Source organism: Oryzias latipes, chromosome 14 (genome assembly GCF_053564925.1).
Source record: "Oryzias latipes strain Hd-rR chromosome 14, Olatipes_Hd-rR_3.1".
Taxonomy (NCBI): Eukaryota; Metazoa; Chordata; class Actinopteri; order Beloniformes; family Adrianichthyidae; genus Oryzias; species Oryzias latipes.
In genome coordinates this window covers 26,271,972-26,298,814 of record NC_136250.1, presented here as the reverse complement: position 1 = coordinate 26,298,814, position 26,843 = coordinate 26,271,972, and the positions used below count along the sequence as shown (strand labels likewise).

The following is a 26,843-nucleotide window of genomic DNA, read 5'->3' as shown; positions in this document are numbered from 1 at the left end:
ATGCTCCTTGACAACCAAAATTACTGCATAATTAATGTTAGGTTTAAATATATATATTTATGCTTTATTTTGATTTTTCAACAGAACACAAAATGTGGTACAAGATTCATATGATTCATATGCTCAAACAACATTTTAGTGAACATCAACAATAGGCATAAAAAGAAAGAAAAAAAAAACATGGAAATGGGGATCATATATACATTAAGGTTTCATTTATCTTATAAAAAATGTTTAAATGGTTGCCAAATTTCCTCAAGAGTGCTCTATTATTTTTTCTTATCTGCTCTATTTCAGGCACAAGCAGCATTTCATTCAACCATGTTTTAAAAGATGGAGCAGAAGGAGACGTCCACTGTAAAAAAATTAGGGTTTTTTTTGCAGCCAGGGTACCCTAATGTGAATAGATGTTTCTGGGGAGAGGAAGAAGATTTTGCAGACGCAGCTAATCCATGTGTGCTAAATGTAAACATATATTTTTAACAATCCTTTACAGGGTTCAGAAAAAAAAGTTATGAATTCACAAACCGAATCATCGGTTTTGTCGCATGTATTCAAGTTTTGGCCCTGAAATAAAATGCAGAACTACGTTAAGAAAATAACCAAGACATCACAATCAATTAAAATAACTAAAATGGAAATAAAATTGTAAAATAATAACATTCTAATTACAAACTTGTCTTGTATCATCTGTCCTAATGATTGAAAGGACGGTAATAACCAGCATGAAAATAATGTTTCCACAGACATAAGGAATTCATTGTGTTTGATTTCTTTTTATTAGTTATTTAATCAAAAAACTCCTTCTGTACCAGAAAATGCCAACATTTTGCATTTAAAGTCACTGTTTTTATTCAACAGATCTTTACATTTAAGCACAACATTTGATCAAATATACAATAAGCACTCAAAAATGGGTTAAACAAAGGGCCACAAAACAGTCAACTGATAAGATACCTGAAACTTGACAAAGAATTGTAAATATGAAGTAAATGAAATGGCTTGATAGAGAAAATCAAAAACTCTGACATTTATTTTAAGTTAAAAGTTTGGTTTTGTGTTTTCTTGCTCTTTTTGGGCCTAATTTTTATGACTAACTTGCACCTGTATTGTGAAAAAAGTCCTAATAAAAATAGTTTTGGTAAAGTTTGCTCCTTATTTCTGCAAAACTGTTTCTCCATTCAGAGATATTCCATTCGTTAATTACCTGTATTCAAGAAAATGTTGAGCATTTAATTTGAGAAAAAAAAGCAGAGATTGTGTGTCTTTTTTTTAAAACCAGTTAAAGTTGTAACCATTACAGTAATGTTTTACACAGATGGAGGGAATTTTCTTTTAAAAACTCATAGTGGAGCTGTAGGAAACTGACCATGTATGGAAATCTTTATCCAAAGATTATAACCCGTTCGTGAAAAAGGCCGAACATTTTAAACACTCATCCCTGACTGAGCCCATTAAGATGAACAGAGGCAACCCCTTACCGAAAAACAAATTCCAAACTTTGTGTCAATTTTTTAGAGTTTGCAGATCATCTGCAAACTCAAACAAGTGGTTATATTCCGTTTAATCAAGTTAATTATTTTAAATTTTAGACCAACATCATGTAAGGATGTTTGTAATTGAATTTAACAGTAATCACTTTGAAAATGCTGTTTTAGTTTCAACATGGTCTGTTCATGCTTGTCTCGAATTCATTACAGTTTAGGTCTTTTATTTTGCCCTGCATTGAAGATTTTAGGTTGAAATTGTAGCATAAATACAGTATCTGAGAGGTAGTCAGCAAATTTTAGACTGTCAGGACTCCAAATTTCTGAAATAAAATAATAAGTACACACTGCCTAATTCCCAACAGCACTTAAGGAAGATTGAATTAATCTTGTTTGATGCAGTAAATTTCATTTTAACCGTTAAATGCATCATTTGAGTTGAAACCACTCCAGCTCAAATTACAATATTTACAAAATAAAAAGCAAATCAACATGTTTTCATTTTTAAAAGGTGAGGCTTTTTTTTCCTGAAGGGGGATTAAAACTGGCAACCAGCAGGTATCAAGGTGGACCAGGATGAGCACAAATTTCATTACATAATGTGACATAGAGCAATAGAACATGAGCACAAACATCCTCCATATTACCTATAAAAATTAGGTTACTGACGCCCAGAGAACAGAAAGATATACACTTTTAGTAAAGTTGTAGTTAAAAGTAGGAAAAACGAATCCAAACCTCCCTTATTTTTGTGCTTTTACTTCTCAAAGGTTCAGACATTTTCAAAACCACACAGTGTCAGAAACGTTTAAATGAGGTAAACAAATGGCAGATGAACGATAGAACAAATATTTGTACATTTATGTATTTGACAAAAACTAGACTAGAAAAGCAGAATCATTGAATAAAGAATAATAATTGACAAATATTTTAGAATTGGACCACTAACAGATTTTTTTCGTCTTTTTACTTCTCCTTTGCAGTCTACCGACAGCATCTCAGTCAGATTAGTGTCATAACATCAAATGTTAAATGACCAACCTCACATTTATCACAAAAAGAAGTAGGAGTGCAGAGTTTCAATGAATTTAAGCTACCCATCTCTGGGCTACAAAATTGATTCTTCTCCTGAAAGTTTATTCTTTCTCTTGAAATGATATAGTTTGTTCAGCCGGAAAATAAGTTTGCATAATTTAGATTGTCCTTTTTTTCTCTTTAATCTCCAAAGACTATTTTCTTAAATCCTAAAGTATAAAGACTTGTAACAACAAAGGCATGAATGTAACTTCACAAAATGTGGTCCCTGTTTATATAGGATAAACAAGGAAACGACTGCCTTTAAATGTCTTTTCAAAATAAGAGCGACCACAGATTGATGAATGGAGCAGCTGGAGGCTGCAGGTGATGGCATGAATGAAGGCTGATGAAGTGTGGTCATCAGTGATGCTCTGCCCTACGGAGCGTCTCCCTCTCAGCTTTATCATGGTAAACTGGTTCAAAACAGGGGAAATCTTCTAAAACTCTTCATCCCCGCCGAACTCCTCTTCAAAAAGCCGAACATGATGCAGTTTATCTCAGTGATGATATGCAGTGGAATTCCATGTGCGGTACCAGGGTCTAAAAAGGGCACAAAACAGTTTAATCAAGCAAAAATGATGATTGTACAGCAAAAATACACAAAAAGGAGGATATTGTTTTTTCTTAAAGTGCAAAATTTAGCAGTTAATTGTGATTATGTTTACCCTGGTGAGCTGTAGGAAGCTGGGTTGATCTGAGAAGTGATAGAAGCCGTGGAAAGACCGTTAGGAGAAGGTTCACGGCTTCCACTGTTCGGAGAGGAATTCGACGATACTGAAGGATGGAAGTAAAAATGTCAGCTTTAAAACAATAAAACAAAACAGAAAACATGTTTTTAAGTAAAAAATATCTGTTAAAGTAGAAAAATACTAGACTTTAGGGGACAGGTTGGAATCACAGTTATCAGCTGGAAAGCATTTACCTCCTCCTGAGGCCAGAGGACTGAAGGAGCGGGATGTTGCAGCCTGAGATAGAGTCAATATTTTAGAACAGAACAGTAGAATTTTTAATACCTTTAATACCTCCATGCCTACATTTATTTTCCATTTATATAAAAAAATATTCTTCAGTGTTTTTTTTTCTTTCAAAGTGATGCTAACTGAGTGGAGTCCTGGATTAAAGAAACATTGTAAATCAGCATCATACAATGTGAAGGAGTTAATGGATTTCAGTCTATAGTATAACTATATTTCTGTACTTTCATGAACATAAAAAGGTCATTAGCATTTACATTTACTTCTGTTGATGCAAAACAAATGGGATTGTTGAATAATTGAATAAACAGTTTTGCGAAGGTTCTGTCTTTGAGAACAACCTTCAAAGACTAAATGTGTCTTGGTCATGTGACCCTCTATGACTTGGAAATGTTTTGCTGACATCCTCACTCACCATCCTGGAGTTGTAGCTGTGAGACTTGACGGGGATGGTCGCCACAGGACAGTAGATCCTCTTCTCCTTTTGACGACGGTTACAGAACCAAACCCGAACCACCTCCTTCTCCATGGACAGCTGCTCGGAAATCAGGCTTATCTCTTCTGAGTTGGGTTTGGGGTTCTAAACCGCAAAAGATTGAACAAGATTTCAACTCTAGTTTACAATTTTAATGGTTGACATTTTCATATTTTCTTTGGACAGCACTCCTACATTTTTGTTAGATGAAATACCAAATTAATGTTTCTCATTAGGTAATCAGATACTTTGTTCTAATTGCCTAAAAGTGAGACCTGGCAAATGTTACCAAACAAAAAAAACTTTGGAAATAGTCTTATTGTTATGTGGAGGTTCTATTTTTTTTCTGTATATAATAAATTGATATTTTTCTTGATTATAACTTTTCTGGGGTTTTATCTAGTTTATATTTGTTTTAAAATGGTAAAAACAAACAAAAAAGGTAAGTTTTTGTGTGGAAGAATGTCCTGACAAAACATTTTGGTCATCTATGTTACTCACTATATATGACACTATTTGTTATATGTGTTTAGACATTGCACAATCCCCACAAAAATTGCCAATTGATGGACAAAAAATTTGCGAATTTTTAGATTCTGAGTTTTACTCTAAAGGGTAAGAAAGAGGTTAACCCCACATTTTAAGTGAAGCTTCACTTAAAGAGAATCCTGCCCTTTTTCATGACATAAAGGTCACAAAACCTATCAGCATTGAATATTGAACATTTTTTTCTCATTGTTTCAGATAGGGGGTCTTGGATTTTGATGTTAAAATTGCAAATATGCATGGCATTTTACCATCAAATGCAAAAAAACCTACACAGGTAGGTACTTTGAAATATATATGTATTAAAATCCAGGATTTGTCACCGATAAGTAAATAGTATGACCGTCATGCTGTGGAGGAGTTAAGCAGATATTTATTTAACCTAATTGGAGAATACTTAATTGATCCATAAAGGAAAAATAAAAAATGTCAAATGATTTGCTGTGGCAACCCCTGATTTGCCGAACGAAAGGTCAACTACAATGTTGGTTTTGTGGGAAGGTTCTCTTGCAGAGGTCAGTGTTGCAGAGGATTTGAAGAAGCCTCTCCCTGAAGACACTGGCTTATAAGAAATATTATACATTTTCATCTACATTAAATCTAATATTTAGTTTTAACCACTTTTTTGGTCACCCGTTTTTAATTTTTAGAGCCTTGCATGGACAAACTCCTGCACGTTTTGCTGACCTTTTAACCCCGGACTCTTTGGCCCAGTCCCTGAAAGCTTAAAACCAAAAACTCTTACAAATTCCAAAAACCTGCTATAAACCGGAGGAGACGTTGCCTTTCAAGCGGTCGCTCCTCGTCATGACAATACATTATCGACACGTTGAGAGTTTTCAAAGTCAGGTCAAGGCGTTTTTATTCAGAAGAGCTTTCAGCTCATCCAATTTTGTGTTTTTGATGTCTTTTACTTTGTTTGTCTGTGATGTGTCTATGATGACTGGTTGTAATTTTTTTTTTATTTTTTACTATTGTGAAGCACTTTTCATCTGAGAAAGGTGCAATAAAATAACATTTACTGAGCTTAACAGGAGCGTAATTTCTGTTTTTGTAAATAAAATAACTGAAATAAAACAGTTTGTTGTTTTAAAGCTTTCAGGTTCAGATCCAGTTTTGTTTGGAAAACCAAGTGTTTGTACAATTGTGAGCAACTGACTCCTCCATATGCTGTAGAATGGGGATCATTTGAACCTTACATCATGGAAACGTTTCTCCAGAGTCATCTTTATGTTCGTTTCAATGCTTGTCCTCTTTTTTCTTTTGCGTCCGTAGCCTTCCATCAGGGGCGGCAGGGAGCTTGAACTTGTCATGGAGTCAGACGGGGAGTTCTCTGAGTCAAAGGTCAAAGCAACATGAGTGCAAACTCTTGACATGTCCCAAAATTCACCGGCTAAGTGGCAAAATGCAGTGTGCAGCATGGTCTCAGAATTAAATCATAACATGATCAGATTCTCAAAAATTTGATTAGTTGTTACGAATCAATGCTTAATCAAAATTGTGTGTTTGTGATCCTTCTTCCTTCTCAAAATAGTAATGTATAATCACTGTTTTGTTGTTGTTGTCTACCTGCATCGCTCAGCCACTTTTCCAGCAGAGGTTTGAGCTTGCACATGTTTTTGAAGCTGAGATTGAGAGCTTCAAATCGAGAGATTGTCGTCTGGCTGAAGTCATTCCCGTACAGTTTCCCCATGGCGAGGCCGACGTCTCCCTATGGACGAAAACAAACTTATGCAGTCTGTGCCGGAGGTCTATCCACAGTCAAAATAAATTAAATTTACAAATAAAAGTCTATGAAAACTCTCATTCATCCAGGTTGATTCCATCATAGTAGTAGGTTTAGGGGATGTCATCGGGACTTAGTTTTTAAAGTTAGAAGACGTTTCACCTCTTATCCAAAAGGCTTTAACTTTGATTTACAAATAAATGTTTTAAGATCAGTGTAGTTTTACCACTAATAAATGTAAAGTTTGCAGGATTTAAAGAAAAAAAGACAAAATGTTCTTGTGTTCCTTGTTACTTTTTTTTTTTACCTGAGTGAATCCTAGCTTGATGCGTCTTTGTTTGAAAGCTTTGGCAAACTGCTCCAGTTCCTCCAGATCACTGGGTTCATCCTGTGTCTGTACTGACAGGTGTTTGGGTATCTGCAGGTGAGCCATGTCCATGTGGTTCTCCATGGAAGACCCGCCGAGACCAGAACGGCTCATAGCCTGGACCAGAAGAGACATCAGGTGATGCAGAACAACAACGGGAAACTGAATTTTTTTATGTGAAACAAAATGTATCTAGACCTAGATGGTAATTGACGACAGTTAAGAAAAATCTGCAAAGTCAAAAAAGCTCTGCCTAACCTGTAAAAGCTTATTTGCAGCAAACATGTTCAGAAAAAAGTTACTTAAAAACCCCAAACACACCAATCACAAATGTAAAGTGATTTAAAAAAGAAAATTGAAACCCTTTAGAATAGTAGTTTGAATTGCCAGGAATCTTTTAGTATGCCTCTAAAAGGATTTAAAATGTTTCTAAAATATATTTTGAACCTCTTATCATCTAATTGTTTTCTTTTTGAGAAAAAGAATCCTTTTAAACTGAGAAAACGGGCCACCTAGAAATAATTCAATTAAATTTTATCAGCCCAATATTACAACACAGTTATCTCAGAACATAATATCAGTTATAAAATACAAGAGCTGATTGCTAAAGTAAACTAAACAAAGTTAGCTAAACTGGTCATCCCTGCCCTTAAACCCTGCTTCTCGGTAAATAAGACAACAATACTTAGAATTTGAAAACAATAAGAAAAAAAAGAAGAATGATTCTAGTCTGTAAGAAATGTTTTCTTAAACTAAGATGATTTATTTTGCTTTTGGAAAACTTAAGATTGTTTTTCTTGCAAGACAGAAAATACGATAATTTTGCTTCAAACAAGTTTTTTTTTTTTTACTTACTTAAGATTCTGTTTCGGCATTAGCTCAAAATAGTGTTTACAAAGTCGTAAAAAGTAAAAAAAAATTCAAGTTCTGCTTGACTTTAGTTAATGTGTCTTTTTTTTGTAAATTTTTCTGTTTTTTAATCTATGCATTTTATCATTTCTGTAATGAGTTTGTTAAATCTGTGTAAATTCTTTATTGCTTTGACTACAATGCTTGAAATAAATTAACAAATCAAATCAAGTTTGTTAGAGATACTGAATGTGAGGCCTTTGTAAATTAAACAGGTAAATACAATTTTAAAAATATCTAAAAAACACCTTTGTTCTAAATGTCTGAGCCAGAAAATATCTGCTTGTGGCCATTCATATAAATATAAATCAAATTTGTTCATGTTTGGTGAAAATGACTTTTTGAAAGCAGTTGACTCTGAGCTCTTATTGTGGTAAAGGCTACGGGAAACATCTGGGAGTCTGAATTCACCAGCAGGTTCCTGCATTTGTCTGCTGACCAGACTCAGCAAATCAATAAACAGTGTGGGTCCCATCACCATCTGACGGTGCCACACCGTCACAGTCACTGTGTGCAACAACAGTCAGATTTTTGCGTGATGAACCAATGACTGCATCTTTCAGAATTGAAATATTGTCTGTACCTGTGGAGTCAGAGCCAGGCCAGACTGATGCTGAAGAAGAGCGCTCTGACTCGGGCTTGGAAGAGAGAGCAGGTTCTGCTGCAGGAGAGCTGCAGGACAAAAGAGCAGGATCTTCAGAAAAATGGTGGACGCAACCAGAAGACAGGATTCATGGATCAACTGGGAGATTTTGTGGACATGTCACTTTGGGCCCATTCTTGATACTAAGCCACGCTAGTCAATAATCTTCCTGCTAGCTTGGATAAAAAATGTTTTGACTCAGGAGCTCCAAATAAAAAAAAAAGAGCTTGGAAGTAAGTAAAGTTAATTTATATATCACTTTTTACCAAAAAGAACTGCCAAGTACTAAACACGATGGGTAAAAAGTACATAAAAACTGGATTAAGAAAGGGAAAAAAAACGTAAGGATAAACTAAATGTTAAATTATAATATCTCGCAAAACTAAAAGCCCCATTTTTAGCTTAATAAAAAGTTCTTCAGGTGTTCTGTAACCCATGTGCTATCCTAGGCACTTTAATGTTGGGAGTTGGGTCATCTGGACCCACTAGACACCTGAACCTATTTTCTTCAATGATTTGTGATCTTCACTGGTGTCCATAGATTACATGAAATCTTTCCACCTTTATCCACCTTTGTCATGGTAGGGAGAACACGTCAATGTAAGGGTGGGGTCATCTAAGATAGCACAAGGGTTAAACGACTCTGTTGAGTCATAGAAGTAGAGTTGAATGTCATCTCTTGGAACGTTCAACTCCTCTAGTTTTATTATATAGAGAGACAACCAATAAAACCTGAGCAGAGAAATTAAGAAAACACCAGAAGGTTTGTGGGTTCTGAAGACCTTAGAGACATAATGACCATGTGGAACTCAAAAAGGGAGAATTGACATTTTTTAAATGGATTCTAAAATGTGCTGGGAGTCAGTGGGGGTTTTTAAAACTGCAGTGATGTGTGCTCTTTTGCCTGTGTGGGTTAAAAGACAAGTTCTGAACAGCCTGGAGGCAGTGAAGCTCCTTTTGCCTTAAACAAGTAAAACACAATCCATTCTTGAATGTTCATTCCAACTTCCATCCTGGAGACCAGAGACCTCAAATTGGAGATGCTACTCAGATGGACTGGTCTGGACGAACGGGCCAAAAGAGAACCATTATGACGTCTGATCGATGGATCTTTTCCTCAGGAGCAGTGATTCAAGTTTTATCTGGTTTAACTGGAGGAAATTGGCACTTAGACACTGAATGATTCAGCTCAAACAGAAAAGAATAATCAAAAATGAGCAATGCCAGGGTATGTTTTCACAGCAAAACCAATTGTTTTCCTTAGCTCTCCTCAGATTCTTAGCAACAGGAGCTTTTTACCCTGCAAAGCTGCAGTCCATTCAGCGTCAGTACATCAGCTTAAATGACTCCTTGGTGGAGTTTTCTGGTTGATGTTCTACCTTGATGGCTGGTGGGACTCTGGGAAAGCAGGAAGGGTGAGGGCGATGACAGGTGAGTGGGCGGCATCAGGACCAGCTGCTGCATGGGATGCAAGGATGTGAGCTCCTGATGCAATACAAAAACACACAAACATTAAACCGAGCACAGAACCTGGTGTGCACACACCTCATGTAATGTCTTTGTTTGTGCTCAATAAATGAGCTAATCTTACAATGAAAAAATTCACTTTTAAAAGACATTTTCTTTTATGTAGTTCATATCTTAAACTCTTTATATAAAATATTGGAACGTCTGCACTAAATATCTAAAAAACTGTTTATTTATAGACAACGATTAACAGTGGTCACATTTAAAACTCAACAAAGGTGACATAAAAAAATTGTAAATCAAAAATTGTAACATTTTAAAATCAAATTTAACACCACACGTTTACAATGCTAAGGTAACTGTGCATGAAGAGGCAGAAATTGCACATTTTGAAATTATTTGGCACTTCTCAGCATAAAAAGATTATCAACTCAAAATAATACACTATAGAACACTGTCATTTTATTTTTTTTAAATAATAGGTTGAGTTATTCAAAACACTTCATAAGTTAAAAACTACTACTTGAAGAATAATACTTCTAGTTAAATTCCTGTTTAAATGAGGTTTGGTTCCCACATGTTGTATATACATGTTACTTGCAAATCACCTGTAACTTGCATGTTACACATGTTACTTGCAAATCTGAAAAAAAATCAATCCGAATTTTCATCTTCCAAAATATTCCGAATTTTGTGACGTTGTAATATACTTTTAAATTTTGAACATAGAGACTTTATTCTGAATTTCCTTTCTGTACTTACATGTTATTGACTCTGTGCACATAAATTCACATAAAAGGGGTTGGCAGGATGACTTTTACACACAATTTTCAGTGCACTCAAACGATGGGTCTTTCATTCATCAGTGTTGAACATAGTTTCTGTTTTGTTGAAAACTGAACAGATCTAAGACCTAGGGTGTGCAGAAACAACTAACAGTGTTGATAATGTGACAAATAATTGTCACATCTGAGGATGTTAGTTTGACATTTCAGTTGTTAGGTGGCAATATGATGTGGACACTCGTTTAGACATACATTTAGAATTGTGGTCTAGTATTTTGTCTTCTTTGTCTTTCTTCCTTTTTTTCGTTTATTTTTAATTCTCAGGAGTTTTGATAGTGTCTTACCCCACTCATCTGACCTCCATGGACCGGAGAGGTCTGTGACAGACATGCCGTCTTCAGCGAAGAGGCTGAATGAGGTGAATCATTGAGTTCCTCTGTTTTTATCTGAGAAATGTAGCATAAACTATATTCATTATATATATAATCATATATTTATATATTATATATATATCAAAATATTGTCTCATATCAACAAAAATATATAAGTTCATGGTCCTGCAGGGGACGTCAAACAGTTTTTAAAGATGTCATGCCTCGTGCGACTGGCTGTACAGAGGTGAAACTTTCTCATGGTCCAGTTTGCCACTAAACATAACACAAAGAGTGATAGACACTCTTCCTCCCTTAGAGCAAACTGGTATGCAAATATCTTCCCCCCTCGCTATCCCAGCAGCTAACCCCTGCAGCCATGGCACTTCCTGAAAGCACAAAGAAACGTTGACCTGAACTAAAACTAATAAACAGAAAAAATAAAAATAAAATCCAAAGAAATGCAAAAAATAGTTCTATTTAGTTTAGCGTAAAATTTTATGAATTATCCATGTTATGAAAAATATTGCCCATAAACTGACTTTAAAGCTGGCAAAAAACAAAAGATTTACCTGGAAGTGAAAAATAATACACATTATAAACAAAATAACCCAGTTTAGACTTTTCATAAAGAGTGAATTTTAATAAAATCAGTGGACCTCTGTCTTCACACATTACTGTTTATCTCTCACTAATATCAAGTAAAAATCAATTAACTATTTCTTTGATGAATAAGGGGACTTTCAAGACAAAAAAATAGTAAAGGAAATGACAAAATACATTCAAAACATATCGCATTATATAATGTGAAGTTTGTTCAAAACATATGTCAGATGACAGATGATTATTTTGCATATCATCAATCATTACTATTTTCAAAGCATAGATTTTCTTTTAGAGTAAAAAAAAGATCAAAATACTTATTTTTATATCCCAATTCCGACAAAAACACATTTTTTTCCTTCAGAAACCATGGATGTCTGGGGACGTGTTTGTTTCGACCTCAACTATGAGTTCTACTTAATATAACAGAATAAGAGTTTATATTTGCTCATAATAAAAAATATGTATATAAAAAGTCTAAAGCTCCAAGTTAGTAAAATGTATTTGTGCATTTTGCATGAGTAAGTCACACGTCCATAGAGTGTTTGAAGCAGAAAAGAGTGAATGAAATATGCCTTAAGTTGCTGATTTAACAGCAGCTTGGATGCTTTCAGAATTTAGTTTGTGCCAAACAGATGAAAAATGGAAAGCCTCACAATCAAATGAACAGCGCAACCAGTGGAGGGACTGGCCAGCTGTTTCATCTTTCTGTGGAACCTGAATTCACAGTAGTGCATTGTTTACTGGTTTCCTGTCATCTCCACACTCGACCCAATAACCTAATGCAGGTGTTTGATCTTGAAAGTTCAGAGGAATCCAATCCAGCTACATGAGAATTTGTTTCACGAGGACATAAAAAAGAAGGCGCACGCAAGCGAGCAGGAAAAAGCTGAACAAAGCAGTTCAAGTCAACCCGATGAAAACAGAGCCCTCATTCATGCAGTCCTCATTCATGCGAATTTGAGCGCAGGAAGTGAAACTCAGCACTTACTTGAAGATTGAAGTCTATCCCATTTCGTTCTGAAAGTTAAAAAAAGAGAGAGAAAAAACAGGTGTTGAAATAGAAAACGACTTCAGCATTCAGAAAATTCAGAAATAATACTCAAATTACTTCTGAATAATTTAATTGTTTAATGTTACAGATTAGTGTGAAAATAGTTCTGCTCATTTATTGAGGTCTTTTCTAATTCAGCAATATGAATTTAAACAAATGCAGTAGGGTGGCATAATTATTTTAAATCATAATCAAAACAAAAATCTTTTAAAGTCATTTTGGATTATAATATGTTTAATTCACAGGACAGTGCGTGTGACTTTGCAGCAGTTCTCATGCAGAAAAGGGAATTTATTACTGACATCAGATCTGGTCTTACTGACATGTTTGGTGCTGTTGTGCTGTTTTTATATGCCGAAATAAGGTAAAATCCTGTTAACCAGGGAGGAGTTTTTCCTTCAATGCTTCATTTGTGGCAAAATCATTCAGATAATGATAACATGTAATGTTTTAAATTCGATTTTTGCAGATACAGTTGATGAACAGCTGCGTTCAGCTGCTGGCTGCTTTCTTTTGTGTGATTCTGTAAATCCTATTTGGACATAAGGTTCAGTATTTTATTGCAGTGAAGAAAAGAGGATTTAGCTGTGTGTAAGTGCTGAAAGTCAGGTCTGAGTCTGTTGTGACACCAAATTAAGTTTTAGGTTTATTTTCACAAAGTTCAGCTGCTCCAATGGACTCTATAGGATCATGGTGGTTTAGTGACAGGGTTACGTAAAATTGTGTGTCACGTCACACAACTAAGGGAGAATGCAGGGATTAAACAGCAGAGGGGCAAGTACGGCGTTCTGAGCTACTCCATATGTCATTGGTGATACGATCATATTTCTGATTTATAACCCTGGTTTCAACCAACTGTAGAATGTACCTGTTAATTCCACCCTGTAAAGAAGGATTTTTTGATCCACGGTAAAGGTTGAAATCAAATCAAGCAGCAATAAAACCGATGTTTTTCATTTGTCTGTGACATGACTGCTGTTTAGCACTTCAAGAAGTGTTGTCTCTTTAGTGCTGTGAGATTTCATAAACCCTGACTAAAACTTGTATGAATTTCTGTTCAAAAGATTAATCCGATTTTTTATAAAATAATGTTTACAACCAAAGGAAGATTAGAAACTGACCTGCAATAATTACTTGTGGCGCATTCAATAAGAACTGAACCCAAGAGCGTCTAAAGATTATTTAATGACCAGTGTTGGGAGTAACTCATTAAAAATGTAACATATTACACATTACTTTTGTTATCAAAAGGCCCAAAGGCTTAAGTTGGAGTAAGAAGCTTTGTGAAATGTCTTATCCTATATTATTATTTTTTGTGGTCTAACTTGACTAAAATTGAATTTTGCTCCTTCAAGTGGTTAACCTGTTCTTTCGCTGTGTTTTTTACTTTGTGCTTTTTATTTTAGTTTTAACTTCGACACCAGACCCTGACATGGAATGAAGCTTGTTGTCCAGAGGGTACCGTGCTTTTCCCCTGCAGTAGCTGGGATTGTATCCAACAGCCACAATAAGTGAGAACAGAGGATAAATGCATCCACCTTATAGCCCCTCATCCAAACGTGAAATCATTTCCAGTCAAGTCAGATTGCTATGTTTTATTTTTGGAGGTAACATAGTAGCTTAAAAGTCTCGCAGGTGAGGCATTACCGTTGAATGAGGAGTAACCTGTTATGCACCACAGTCCACACGTGTTATTATTTAAGTTTAATGTAAAAATTCTTAGAAAAAGACCAGTTAATGCAATTAAAATGTTCTTGTCTGTGTTTTCAGTGATTAAAATTCTGAATCTGATTATTTTTCTGTTATATAAAAAGCTAAAAAAAAACAACTCTATGGATTGACAAACAATGCTACAACTTGATCCCTTTATGTTTTTGCATATATTTAATAGCTGTGATAACTGTTGACTGAATAAAAGATTAAATGATTGTGGGAAATGTAAACTTATAACTATTTTTTGTGGGGGGTAAAAAACATGTTTATTTAAAATGTTTACATTGCACTGTAGGATCTGCATATTGCAGCCCTGCAAGCTGCACCAAAATAGACTGATCTTTTCAAGAAGCCTCAGCTGAGCGCGTGTGAAGGGGCGGATTACAATGCAGGACGGCTCAAAGGTTTTCTGGATAAGTCACCATCATTTGAATGTCAAATTGGGCCTTTTGGGATGTGTGTGAGTGAGAGTGCGGGAGGCAGTTTAGTTGCTGGAGACACATAATGCAAATATACCTGTGCCCCCCCTTCCCCCCCTCCAGTGCACCAACTCCTCTACATGTCGCTTCTCCACCTCCACCCTTCCCTCCCTCCGACAGCACATCCAACCTTACAGTCAAGGTTCCAGTATGTAAATGACAAAACATGCAAATCAGGCCTGAATGCAGGAAGCTTGTGTCTACACTCACATGAAGACACACACGAGAGCTAAAAACATAAGTTGCACCTTGTTACTGAATCCCCAAAAGTCTGTTGCAGGACTGCTGTTTTTATTTGTATCTTATAGATTCTTTTTTTTGTTTTGTTTTGTTTAAATTCGTTCGGGAGTCCTAAATGGGTGCAGTTGCGCCTTCTATGTAGTTACAGTTAACAGTTGAACCGTCAAAAAAGCACCGGGAGTGACTGGAACGATATTATCTGTTTCCCACCCCCACACAGAAACCCTGAATGAAGAGCTTCACTGTTGTGACAGTTTTGTTGTATATAAAAAAAAAGGGGAAAGCACAAGTTCACAGTTTGGGTCACAGCCAACAAAACTCCATGAAAAACCAGTTAGTCCTCAAAATTTTGTGACATGTGGGGAAAACAAATTCCGCTCTTTTTATTTCCATTTCATTTCTTTTTATCAGATGTTACTAATATAAGGATATTTTTGAGAATATTCTATAAAAACCATTAATTTGTATCCTTTCCAGTCCTTCCCTACACACATTCAAAAACCTGCTTGCACAGTATTTGAAACAGTATCTGCTATTATTGGCACCATTTGTTTGAAATTTGACTTTATTTGATCTCTTATAACCTGTTACACTGATTTTCTTTGTCTAAGTTTATCAACAAGCATGACTCCGGCCTATAAAGGAAATCATTTAGAGTCAATTAAGCCCTTGACTGGCTTGAACTGTGCAGTCCACTAAAAAAATAAGCTGATTACTTCATTTGTTATTAATTGGAACTTCATGACAGAGGGGAGGATTTTATTAGCTAATAGCTTTTCTTCTATTAGTTGCTCCAGGTGTGAAAATATAACAAAGTATTAGAGAGAACTGTTGTGTGTAGCACAAAGCATGGTGATCAAACTTTGGTGAAACAGTTTTTCTCTCTTCTGAAGCCGAACTTGACTTTCAGTCACTTTCCTCTTTTTTTTTTTTACAGCAAAATAATCAAACAAAAGCATCATTTCTGCACGTCAAGCAGCAGCTTCTGACTTTTAACAAGCAGGTGACATCTGTTCTTATCTGCCACAATCATGCTTTTAGACTTTTTTTTGCCTATTTACGGAACACTTTTAAATTTCTATTGTTTTGTTCACTTCATATTTCAGTGTTTAGACAAAAGAAGTGTAAAAGCTCAGCACCACAGTTGAGCTATGAGAGCAAGTGTCCCAACTCCATGTTTTCCTCCGAATATATTTCAAGACCTTGTTGCCTTAAGCATTTCAGCCTGCGTGGTGTTTTCCTCCCACTTCACATGACATAAGTAGAACTTATTACTTACAAATGAATTATGAAGGAAGGGGAAAAATGATTAGTAATACTACAATATCGCCCTTTTTGTTAGTCTCCAACATTTAGGGACAATTCTGAGAATAACAGGGCTTTGCTGCTTTCTAGGGTCTTTTTGTACAGAAGGATTTAGGACTTAGAACACATGACGACAGGTTTTAAAAAGAAAGACTTAAAACATGAAGATGTTCAGTCCGTCCTCTGGGGAAACACAGTTGAACCCCAGGCACGTCTGATCATTGGTTAACCTAAAATGTTAAGTTTGGATGTTCTGGAGAAAATCAAAAAATTTCGACACAAAAAGGTTTCATCGTCACAGAAATTGATTGTTTTTCCTTCCTTTTCTGTGTTTTTGTTAAGACTCCACTAGTTACAGTAAATACCAACAAAAACACATACATTTAACACTTCCATGCAGCAGAGCCATCCACTTCCCTCATGCAACCATTGTCTCAATAAAAGTTCCACATTTTTCTACTGCAGGTTCCTGGTTTTTGTTTTTGCAGCGGCATCTGCAGCTTCTGAAAAGTCTGTTTCTCTGGTAAATTAGCTCTCATGTGCATTCCTGTACAAAGACCTACTTCTCTAACTTCTCATAAAATTCAAATAGTTTTAAGGTGCATCTATATACAACTACAGTGGTGAGAAACAGTCCCCTCATATTTTTTAACTTTTTCTCCATCAAGCCAATATGGCGATAACTAGAAATTAAACCAGATGAAATGATCAAAAAGCGCACGCATCCTCTCTGATTACCAAGATAAATAGGCATGTAAAAAAACATAAAGATACACTTCATTTACAAAAACTTGACTGAACTCTCTTACAGTACTCTCTTTAAATACCCAAGTGAGAAATCATATAAAGAAACAGCTTGAAAACAACCTTTTTGTTCACAGGTTGTTTCAATTCAAATGTAATTTTGTTTAAACGTCCTTACCTGTCTGTTTAGCTGGAGCCTCCGACTGCTCCACAGTGTCTGCGCTCATCTTAATATCTGTAATGATAAATATAGCTGATTTTCCTACAGGATTTGAACTTTTCCAGGACAATGAAGCACTCAGGCCACCCAGGAAAATGATCTTGAGAGTATTCTAATCCGCCCTCCCCTCCACAACCAACTCTGCTTTGGTAGTACCTACTTATAATTCTCATAATTAATACAATTAGTAAGCACAAAAAATCCTACATTGATATTTATGCATGTAGAATGAAATGGATAGCAATTTGTTTAAAAATAAAATCTTTGAAAGTACTGCAGAGATTATATGATGCTGCTAGAGTGACTCACCTCAACCAGAGAGTTTGTGCCGCTCTAATTCCTCTGTTTGCGATAGACTTTCTAAAAGATAGGAAGTTTTGGTACAAAAAGTTTTGGAAATTCGCAGCTGCTCATCAGCATTTTCCTAAGTGAAGAAGCGTTCACTTCTGCAGTACACCCTGCACCGCTCATTTGAATATGTCTCTGTGTGTCCTATCCAACTTCAGACTCTTTGCATAAAACAACAATGGAGCTATGCTGCAAATTCACAGCACTGGTGTGTGCACGTGTGTGTGAATATGTGTGTGTCATTGTGTAAGTTTTTTGGAAATAAAAAGGCTGAGTGGAGCCATCCTGAGGGTGCTTTGGATAAGAAGATGACACAGATGTTTTTACTGTGTTTCTCCCCACAGATCAATGATTTTATGTAATAAAAAAATCCAAATAAGCATTTTTTAACTGCTAATCATATTTACCTTCCCCGCATAATGATGAGAAGCAAATAAAATTCTAAACAAAAGCAAAAAACTACCAATTCAATTGTTTTTTTAACGTTTCATTAGATGTTGCATGTTTTGTTAGGAATAACAGGGTAAAAAAAGACTCCTCTACAGCATAATAAACTGTTTCAATGTGGCATGTTTAATTGTTTTTACCACCTGACACTGTTCTATTTTTTTTATTTAAGTGTAAAGAAATATACTTTTTGTTTCCAAAATACTGATTCTTTTATTATAATTTTGTCCTGTTTTGTTCACAACAATAAAAAATTTGGGGTTAAGAAAATGTAACATTTTTCTATTGTAGACTAACAAATTTTGTTACTTTATAAGTTTGTTTCACGGTTTTCCACACATTTTACATTTAGTTCCTGAGAATACTAACATAGTTTATATTTAAAGGCATAAACGTGTATTTTAATTGGTTTATTTTATTTTAAATGTTTTAAACATATTTAATGGCCTTTTAAATTAGCATAACATGAATTAATTTTAATTTGAATATATATATATATTTTTAATTTTGTCAGTATGACTGATGAAGGCTTAGTTTCTGGTAGTAGTCCAGAAATTCCAGTAGTTGGCGCTAGGGGTTAGTTTCAAACAGCAAAAAATAGATCGGCGAAGAAGACAAACGGCGCCATCTGATTGGTTATTGCTAGGGGACAGACTGCCTTGGATGCTCCGCTGCGGTATCATCTTCAGTTTGGGGCAAAAAGCAGTTTCTTTAGATCACAAACGAATGTAAATCCGTTGACGCGTGTGAATGTTTGCTAATTTTGTTCGTATGTGGAGAAACCTGTAGAGACAACGTAAAATGACTCAGCTGTTTCAAACGCCTGGCTTTTAGGTGTGACAGCTCCCCAGAGAGGTAAGAGTCCCTCTGTGAGAAAAAGCTAGCCTCTCTCTGCTGTGTGTTTGCGCGTGCGCCTCACGTCGTGTATTTTGTTTTTAATCCTGGGCTTCTCTGGAATCGATTGTGTTCACGTCACTTTTGCTGCAAGTCTTTTTATCCTGCTTCCAGCGGATTATTGATCCGTGGGTTTGCTAATTCTGCCTCTCACACAGTTTTTGATTCTGTCGGTGATATTTTCTCAGCAGAAATATCACGTGGCAGAGGAAAACAAGATGTTTTTTATAGTTTATTAGCATAAACTCTGCACTTATGGTAGCGAAATTGTTTAACAACATGTTCACATTGCTGTATTTTTTCCCTAGTATCTTTACAGTCTAATAAAGGGATATATTAATTATTAAAAATATAATTTAATAAATATGAGGTCATGTGAGGTGTTGCACTCCTCCAAATAACTTATATTTTTGTATATCTAATAGCTCTAATAGCTCTCTTTTCATAGCTTTAACTCAATCGGTTGTTCCCATTAGAAGTGTTTGATTTTACCAGATTTTTAAGAAAGAAAGAAAAAATCCTTTCTAAACTATACTAATCAAATATGTAAGTAAATTCCTGGTCAGTTCTTATTAGATTTTCTACATTTTAATTTTATATGCTTTAATTTAAGTTCCAGACTTGTCCATAGTTATAGTGACATGAATAGAAGTCATCCAAACTGTTCGTGAGGAAATGAGACTTTTTTGCACAAGGGAATATTTCAAAATCATCAAATACAAACGAAACTAAGTGCTTCACGTTTTTTTTTCTTAAGCCATTATCCTTGTTGCATTTTTTTCTATATTTGATCATTTTGCTGCCAACTCTTTACAGTTTTTGTGTAGTTAAATGTTTTTCCTACTTAAACATAACCATGGTTTCCCAGTAAACCAACAAAGCTGTGGGTCAGGTGGTATTTGAACTCTATAACTCTGCATTAAATAAGCTGAGTCGGTTTGAACCCTGTGCTTGTAGTTGTTCATATCTCCAGTCTGCTTTTCTCACTATTACCTGTGAACAGGTTTGTCTAGGTTTAAACCTCTCTCAGGCTTTGTTCAATTCAATTCAATCCAATTTTATTCATATAGCCCAGCATTTCAACAAAACTCGTATAATAAATAGGAAATAATAAAAAAACATGAAATCGTAGAATTCAATAGGCAATCGCTAAACTAAACAGACTAAACTAAACTGGGCATCCTTGCCTTAGACCCTCCTTCTCGGAAAGAAAAATTTCCAGAAAAAAAACCGAAGAAACCTCAGGGGTGTCCACATTAAGGAGCGATCCTCCCCCAGGACGGACAGGCGATGTACCAGAACTCTTAGAGAAGAATTGCCTAATCTAACTCTATAACTACATGTTTAAATAGTGCAGCAGATGAGCTTCATCCAGATGGACTTCAGGCCTCATTTGAAAGCTATGAGAGCGATTAAAAAAAAAACAAAAAAAATACCCAACAACCTCAGAACTTGATTTTGGAATAGAAAGTAGAAAAAAAACATCAAATTTAAACAAATCTAACGAGATTGTGAAACAAGATTGAGACAGATAAAAGAATGTCATACATAAAAGAAAACTAAAAAGTAAATGTGAAATGTTTCAAACTTTAGTTATTTCATTTAACCAGCTTTGCCTTATTATTTTTCTAATATCTTTCAAACATAAACTGAAGATGTCTGTAAGTAAAGATGTTAAATGTTTTTTTTTAATGTCTTTTTATGGTGAAGTGTATTTCCAATAACCTGTTGCGTTGTTTTTCTACGGCCCCCACACTTTGACTACACTTTATGATGGTTATAGAATTTTGACCCGATTCTAGTTGACGAGTGATTGATTCACACAAGGATTCTTACCTGCTTTATGGTGGCGTTTTTGTTTGCATTCATAAAATAATTGACATTACAGCTTATTTTTTTCATATTACAAGAAAATAACTGGCTTTATGTCTTCACAACTTCTTTTTTCATTCATCAGTAAAACGGCAAATTGTGTATACTTGTATTTGATTCATAATTCTACACATGCAAACATTTAATCTCCCATTCATTTAGTCTAAGACTGATTAATTTAAAGGGATTACGAAAACTGTATTGATATACTTAAACCGAACACAAGTGGAATTTTTGGAACCAAAAAGCAGGATTATTTCAATAAAAACTAACATTAAAATGTATTATTTTTCAAGAAATGATCAAGCAATTGATTTAAACAAAAAAATGGTTCCATAAATTTGATGAATCAATATTGTTTAATTAGCACCATTCTCTATTAAACAGAGCCCTCATCATGTTAAAGAATTATTATTTCAATGTTGACTAAAATAATCCCGATTAAGATTTAAAAGCGTCAAATGGGTCAAAAAGTTTTGTTCTTTACGTGCAAATTAGACGGCATTGAAGCATACATTCTGTTGTTTTTGCCTTAAAGCTTTAGTTTGGGGATATGTCGGTTTTTAACTGTCTTAAAGATATTTTAAGTGTACCTCCATGTGTGTTTTTCTCTCCAGGCTTTTTTTTTTTCTAGCTTTTGCTTAAAGAAAATCCTAAAACTGGATGAAATGGATGAACAAAGTGTTGAGGTAAGTAAACAGTGTTATTTTTTTTGTTTTAACTCGTTTCCGTCCCTCTCACACGCAGTCCGTGTGTTTTTGCCGCTGTGGTTTGGGTGGTAAATGTGCGTGTCTTTCCCACAGAGCATTGCAGAGGTGTTCCGCTGCTTCATCTGCATGGAGAAGCTCCGGGATGCTCGCCTCTGTCCACACTGCTCCAAACTCTGCTGCTTCAGCTGCATCCGAGTGAGTGTTTTCCATCCAACACAAACCTGGCTGTGCTGGACACTCGTCACTGGAACATTTTATATTACTCAATTAATGTGTTAGAATTTAAAGGGTCTGAAGAAACAAAAAGTGTGAAAGCTGCTAAACTTGAATAGCTTGAAACTAGGCCTTTACAATAGATTGCAAATTTATCGTTATCCCGATATCAAGTTGTGCAAAACGCATATCACAACTTCAATACTTGGAGATTTTGTCTTTGGTGGAGGAATAAAGGATTGAAGTGGACGGTGGACGGCTGCAGGGACACTGATGACTTCACAATCGGATTGCAGAGATCCTGCAAGCCACCCAACAAGAAATAAAACATGAATAAATCGCTAATCAAACAAAGGAGCTTCCAGACATTTGTAACACTAACAATAAACATTCAGCTCACCTGTTCAACTATGTTTAGTTGGTCTGCTCTGCTGCTGCGTGGCGTTCACTTGCTGCACTGTTTGCTTACTTCGCATTTTCTTCTCTCGTAAATTTACGACTAAATTTCGTAATTTGACTTTTTGTTTTTTTGGTGGCCATAAAACGCTGTTGTAGCGCCAGAACAGTCTTCTACTGCAATTAAATGTATTTGCTCTTCTGTTAATTGGGGAGATGGGAAAAGGTTTGGAAAATCAAAGAACATTTTTAGCTAAACTCGTAAGGTCTTAGAAGGATTTTTTTGTCCCAAAACGTGAAGATTACCGGTATGTTTAAGCTGAAATGTGTTTTACAGAGATGGCTGACAGAGCAGAGAGCGCAGTGTCCTCACTGTCGGTAAGATTCATATTCCATCACTTAAAAGTTAAAGCCCCTTTCTAGTGAAAATTGTGTTTTTGATGTTTTTAACATTTTTCTCATGATGGCGGACATGTATAAAGAAAATTTGGATTAAAACTACGTTTCTAAGTATTTCTTTATTCAAATTGTAGTGAATGAGTGGCAGATGAAAAAACGCAGTTGGAAAAAAAGCTTGTAGTTGGTAAATACAAACTACACTTGGCAAGCCACAAGCTCCCTGCTCCGCTCCATTCTGATGCATCCATTTGTGGACAAATAGATTCATGTACGTCTTTGTTTTCCTCTCATGGACAGCCTCTCTATTATTCGCCATTTTTGTTGCATCGCTGATGCTAGCTTGTGGTTGTGAGGGCTTTAAGCTAGCGAGAGAGCGTGTAAAATGAATGATCATGTAAAATAAGCGCAGGCTAACTATGTCCTAGAAAACGACAGATTTTTTATGATTTTTGCCTAAAAACGGCATAATCATAATTAAAAGACCACTAAAAAGGCTTCTACAATAGATCAAAAGATGATCGGAGTGGGACTTTAAAGAAATAAATATTATTGTAGGGACTAACTAAATATTTTTTAGTGAAATTTGAATCATATTTATTTTTCTTGTATTTGAAAGACTTTGAGTATTTATTGTAGTTACTATTTTGTTTAAATCCTCAGTTCATGAACTCCTCTAAAGTTCATCCTTTTTTTAAAAAGTTTAGACAAATTCAACTGATGCATGCTGTAGATCAGTCATTGGGGTTTGTAATGCAATGATTTTGGTGCATTTAGAGCTCCGCTGCAGCTGAGGGAGCTGGTGAACTGTCGCTGGGCAGAAGAAGTCACCCAGCAGCTGGACACCCTGCAGCTCTGCAGCCTCACCAAGCATGAGGACAATGACAAAGACAAGTAAGCAGCTCAGAAGTCCTCAAAGGTTTTGGTCTCGGTTCCACCTTAATGCTCACAACACATTGTGATTAGACACCCTCATAGGGGTTTATTGTTTTTATATTATCCACAAAACTGTAGACTATCTGATTGTAATAGTTTGTTTGTCTGTGCAGATGTGAGAACCACCACGAGAAGCTGAGTGTGTTTTGTTGGACTTGTAAGAAATGCATCTGTCATCAATGTGCTCTTTGGGGAGGCATGGTAAAGTCTTTGCAGAACAATCTGTGATTTCTGTGTTTGAAGTTCATTTGGTTCTTAAAACAACACATTTGTACTAAATTTTTTACACCAAGTCTTTTCATTGGTATTTCACATTTAAAGAGAGGGTACTAAGATACAAGTTTGACAAAGTGTACAAACATCCTCCCGTCCCTCCCATTACTGTACCAATCTCTTTCAAACTGCAAATATTTTGTAAAATATACATTTTCAAAAGAAAATAAACCTCTCGCCTGCAAATTACCGTCAGTTGTTAAATATTTGAATGGCAGGAACAACTAAATTCTTCATATAACTTAAGAAGGGATTCCAAGTGGTATAAAAGTCTTGTGTGTAACCTCTTGCAAAAAAAAGGAATTTTCTCCAAAACCAAAAACATGTAAGAGATCATTTATCTTAAAAGTTGGAGAAAATTGATCTTTCCATTTAAGAAGAAAAAGTCTTCTAGCAATCAAGGTCCCAAAGATAATTATATTTTCTGCTTTGTGGTTGAGATTAAGATCTCTTGGGACTACACCAAATATTGTTGAAATTACAGATTTTATAGGCCTTTGTACATTTTTACTAAATACAATATTCAACCTGGACCATAAAGGACTGGGCTGAAGCATTGCACTTATTGAAACCCATAAAATAAGAAAACCCACGGATACAATTCACACAGAAATGTTTATATGCCATGAACGGAAAATCAAAATACTTCACAAAATACATATTCATGTGTGCACATACATGTATAAAAATGGACATTCACAAATACATGTTTACTAAAACATAATTAAAATTTCACTAGCATTGACCAATCATTGTACATTTTACAGTATTGACTAATGTACAATCTTTATCTAAGCAATTTCAAAGTTTTGTTTCAAATAAATAAGCAATATCCAGGTTTTTATTGTGGTTTTACCTTTTAAAATGATATAAACCAGAAGAAAATGTAACTGCCTCTTTATGCAGACATGTCAAAGTAATAAGAAGAGGATCAACCAATACTACTTTTGTTTACAGCATGGTGGCCACACCTTCAAGCCTCTGGTGGAGATCTACGACCAACATGTGCTGAAGGTGAAAGAGGAGGTGGCCAAGCTGCGCCGTCGCCTGATGGAGCTCATCAGCCTTGTGCAGGAAGTTGTAAGAACTTATTTTGCCTAAAAAAAAATCAAATGAATTAAAAACCTTGACATTCAGTGCACATGTTAACTCTAACAGATAGTAGTTACGATAGTAAACAAACAAACAAATAAAAAAAAAAAAACAGATTCAATTTTTTTTTGGGCATAAATCAAAATACAAAATGATAGATTCTGAATTTTACTTTGAACTGAAAGATACAAACTCACCCTTTAAATGATTATTCCAGCTATTTTTTTCCTTTAAAGATGACAATCATTACATCCCATCATATTAGTCTTGTCAGAAGTCACTGGTTTGGTTGCGGGCGCCTTTTGACAGATTGCGTCATTTTCTGTCCTTGTTGGTCAAAATCTTCTCTTTTTTTTTAAGGAAAAATGGTAGACAGAGCCACTGATCACTTCCATTTATTTTAAACAAAGTATTTGTTTTGCTTAAAGAATCATCTTTTCCTCTAACTGATAAATAAAATAATCAAAATGATGAGTGGAAAATCATACAACACACAAAATAAAGGAAACCGATGTGATGTACTTAGGATATGTTTAGAAGCTCATATAATAAATGTACATCCTTTTCTCTGGTATATAGGGGTGTGTATTGGCAAGAGTCTGGGGAAATGATGAGTATCACGACGATATGCATCTCACGATACGATATGTATCGCCATACATCTAGAGCAGTGTTTTTCAACCTTCTTTTAGCCACGGCACACTTTAACCTTGACAAAAAATCCTGCGGCACACCAGCATCCCAAAAAAAAAAAAATGGAGAAACTCTTTAGTCTGTATTGATCTACAGTCCCTCTGCAATCTCACATGCATTTTTGTGATAATTGTGGCAGAAAAAGCTGGAAGCTGCAGCTGTTTTTTCTAAAAGATGTAATAAAAGTTAAGTTAGAAGATTTAAAAACTGTTTGATGTGTGTTTGTTGTGGTTTCAAGACGTTTAACAAGGAAGACGCATTGTGCGCTGAGACGCTGTCACTTTAACCCAATGCATCATGGGAGATGTAGTGCAAACAGCTGCCAAACGCAGACTGACTCGCGTCTCTGAGCTTCATTGTTTTGTTCACATTTTCCACGGTCTGACACCAGATTCTGGGGAAAGCTACACCGCTAAAGATGAGCTTTAGCTGTTATTTTTGTTGGAACTTTATGAGCAGAATCAGAACAAGGGAGTGAAGACTTTAGCCACTTCTGATTGGTCAGACTGATGACGTGTGATTAAGCATCCAAGAATGATTGGCGGAGACAGTTAAAGGGGCGGGTTTTTTCCGAAAACGTCTGAAGCTACAGCTAAATCGCGGTACCGTCATTCTTATCAAAATGTCTTTAATAGAATCAAATAAACACAAAGAAAAAAGTATTTTACGATCTTTCATATTCCTAACTACTCAGTGTTTTATCAGGGCCTTTTTGGATGAACAAAGACCTGATATCCTGGAGTTGGTAAAGTTCTTTAGATCAGTTGATGAGGGCAATTTCCCACGGCACACTGGTTGAAAAACACTGATCTAGAGTATCACTTGTCCTCATCGGAAACCCACTTAAAACCCACACAATCCACGTTTTATGTGGTACTGGCAGCAACGTGGCACAGACTTTCAGTTCGGTATCCATCCCAAGCAAAATCTAAGTTGGACATGTCTCACAACATTAAAAACTGCAGAGGCTGACTGGACATTTAGTGTTTAACACGAACTGATCTCGTGAGATCTTCTTCTTTTATGCGGTGCAGAGCTGCTCAGAAAGGCTCGGTGTGCTGTGCTGCCAACTAGCGGTCTGGGGTTTAAGTGGAAAACAAGAGTGAGACGCTGAAGGACTCTCATAAATAAAGAAATATCGTTCTGACAGCATTTTCAATCCATGCAAGTATCGCCAAATGAAATATCGTGATATATCGCCAAAACGATTTTCCTCTACACTCCTAATATTGACTAACATAATTTTTCAAAATGTTTACCAGCTTTTACAGGTGCAGGAATGACAGGTTTAACAGAAACAACTAAACATGAATATTTCTTTCAGTAATTGTGACATTTATTCTGTTTATTCGGTCGGTCAGAAATATTTTTGCAAGTAAAAATACTGA

At 35.5% G+C, this 26,843-nt stretch overlaps 2 protein-coding genes across 3 annotated transcripts in view; one reads left to right on the top strand and one right to left on the bottom strand.

The window, feature by feature from the left end:
- Positions 1-760: 760 nt before the first annotated feature.
- Positions 761-17,635, bottom strand: pou2f3 (POU class 2 homeobox 3). Its single transcript, XM_011483990.4, has 13 exons — positions 17,495-17,635; positions 17,144-17,200; positions 12,422-12,450; positions 10,801-10,902; positions 9,584-9,689; positions 8,145-8,233; positions 6,593-6,769; positions 6,129-6,270; positions 5,759-5,892; positions 3,954-4,118; positions 3,487-3,529; positions 3,230-3,338; positions 761-3,104 (listed from the first exon to the last, which is right to left on the bottom strand). Exons 2-13 carry the CDS (start codon positions 17,190-17,192, stop codon positions 3,062-3,064), a joined length of 1,188 nt encoding a protein of 395 aa, XP_011482292.2. The 5' UTR covers positions 17,193-17,200; positions 17,495-17,635; the 3' UTR covers positions 761-3,061.
- Positions 17,636-18,581: 946 nt separating this feature from the next.
- The window catches only part of trim37 (tripartite motif containing 37), a 28,316-nt gene continuing 20,054 nt past the window's right edge, over positions 18,582-26,843 (top strand). The window contains exons 1-7 of one of the 2 annotated variants that reach the window (XM_004076825.5): positions 18,582-18,835; positions 21,364-21,435; positions 21,550-21,651; positions 22,403-22,443; positions 23,239-23,355; positions 23,511-23,598; positions 24,628-24,750. In XM_004076825.5, the coding sequence (XP_004076873.1) occupies positions 21,415-21,435; positions 21,550-21,651; positions 22,403-22,443; positions 23,239-23,355; positions 23,511-23,598; positions 24,628-24,750 (492 nt within the window). In that variant the 5' untranslated portion in view covers positions 18,582-18,835; positions 21,364-21,414. Of the gene's footprint in view, positions 18,836-21,363; positions 21,436-21,549; positions 21,652-22,402; positions 22,444-23,238; positions 23,356-23,510; positions 23,599-24,627; positions 24,751-26,843 lie in introns of those variants that run through there. The other variant, XM_078930811.1, reaches the window with a different exon arrangement.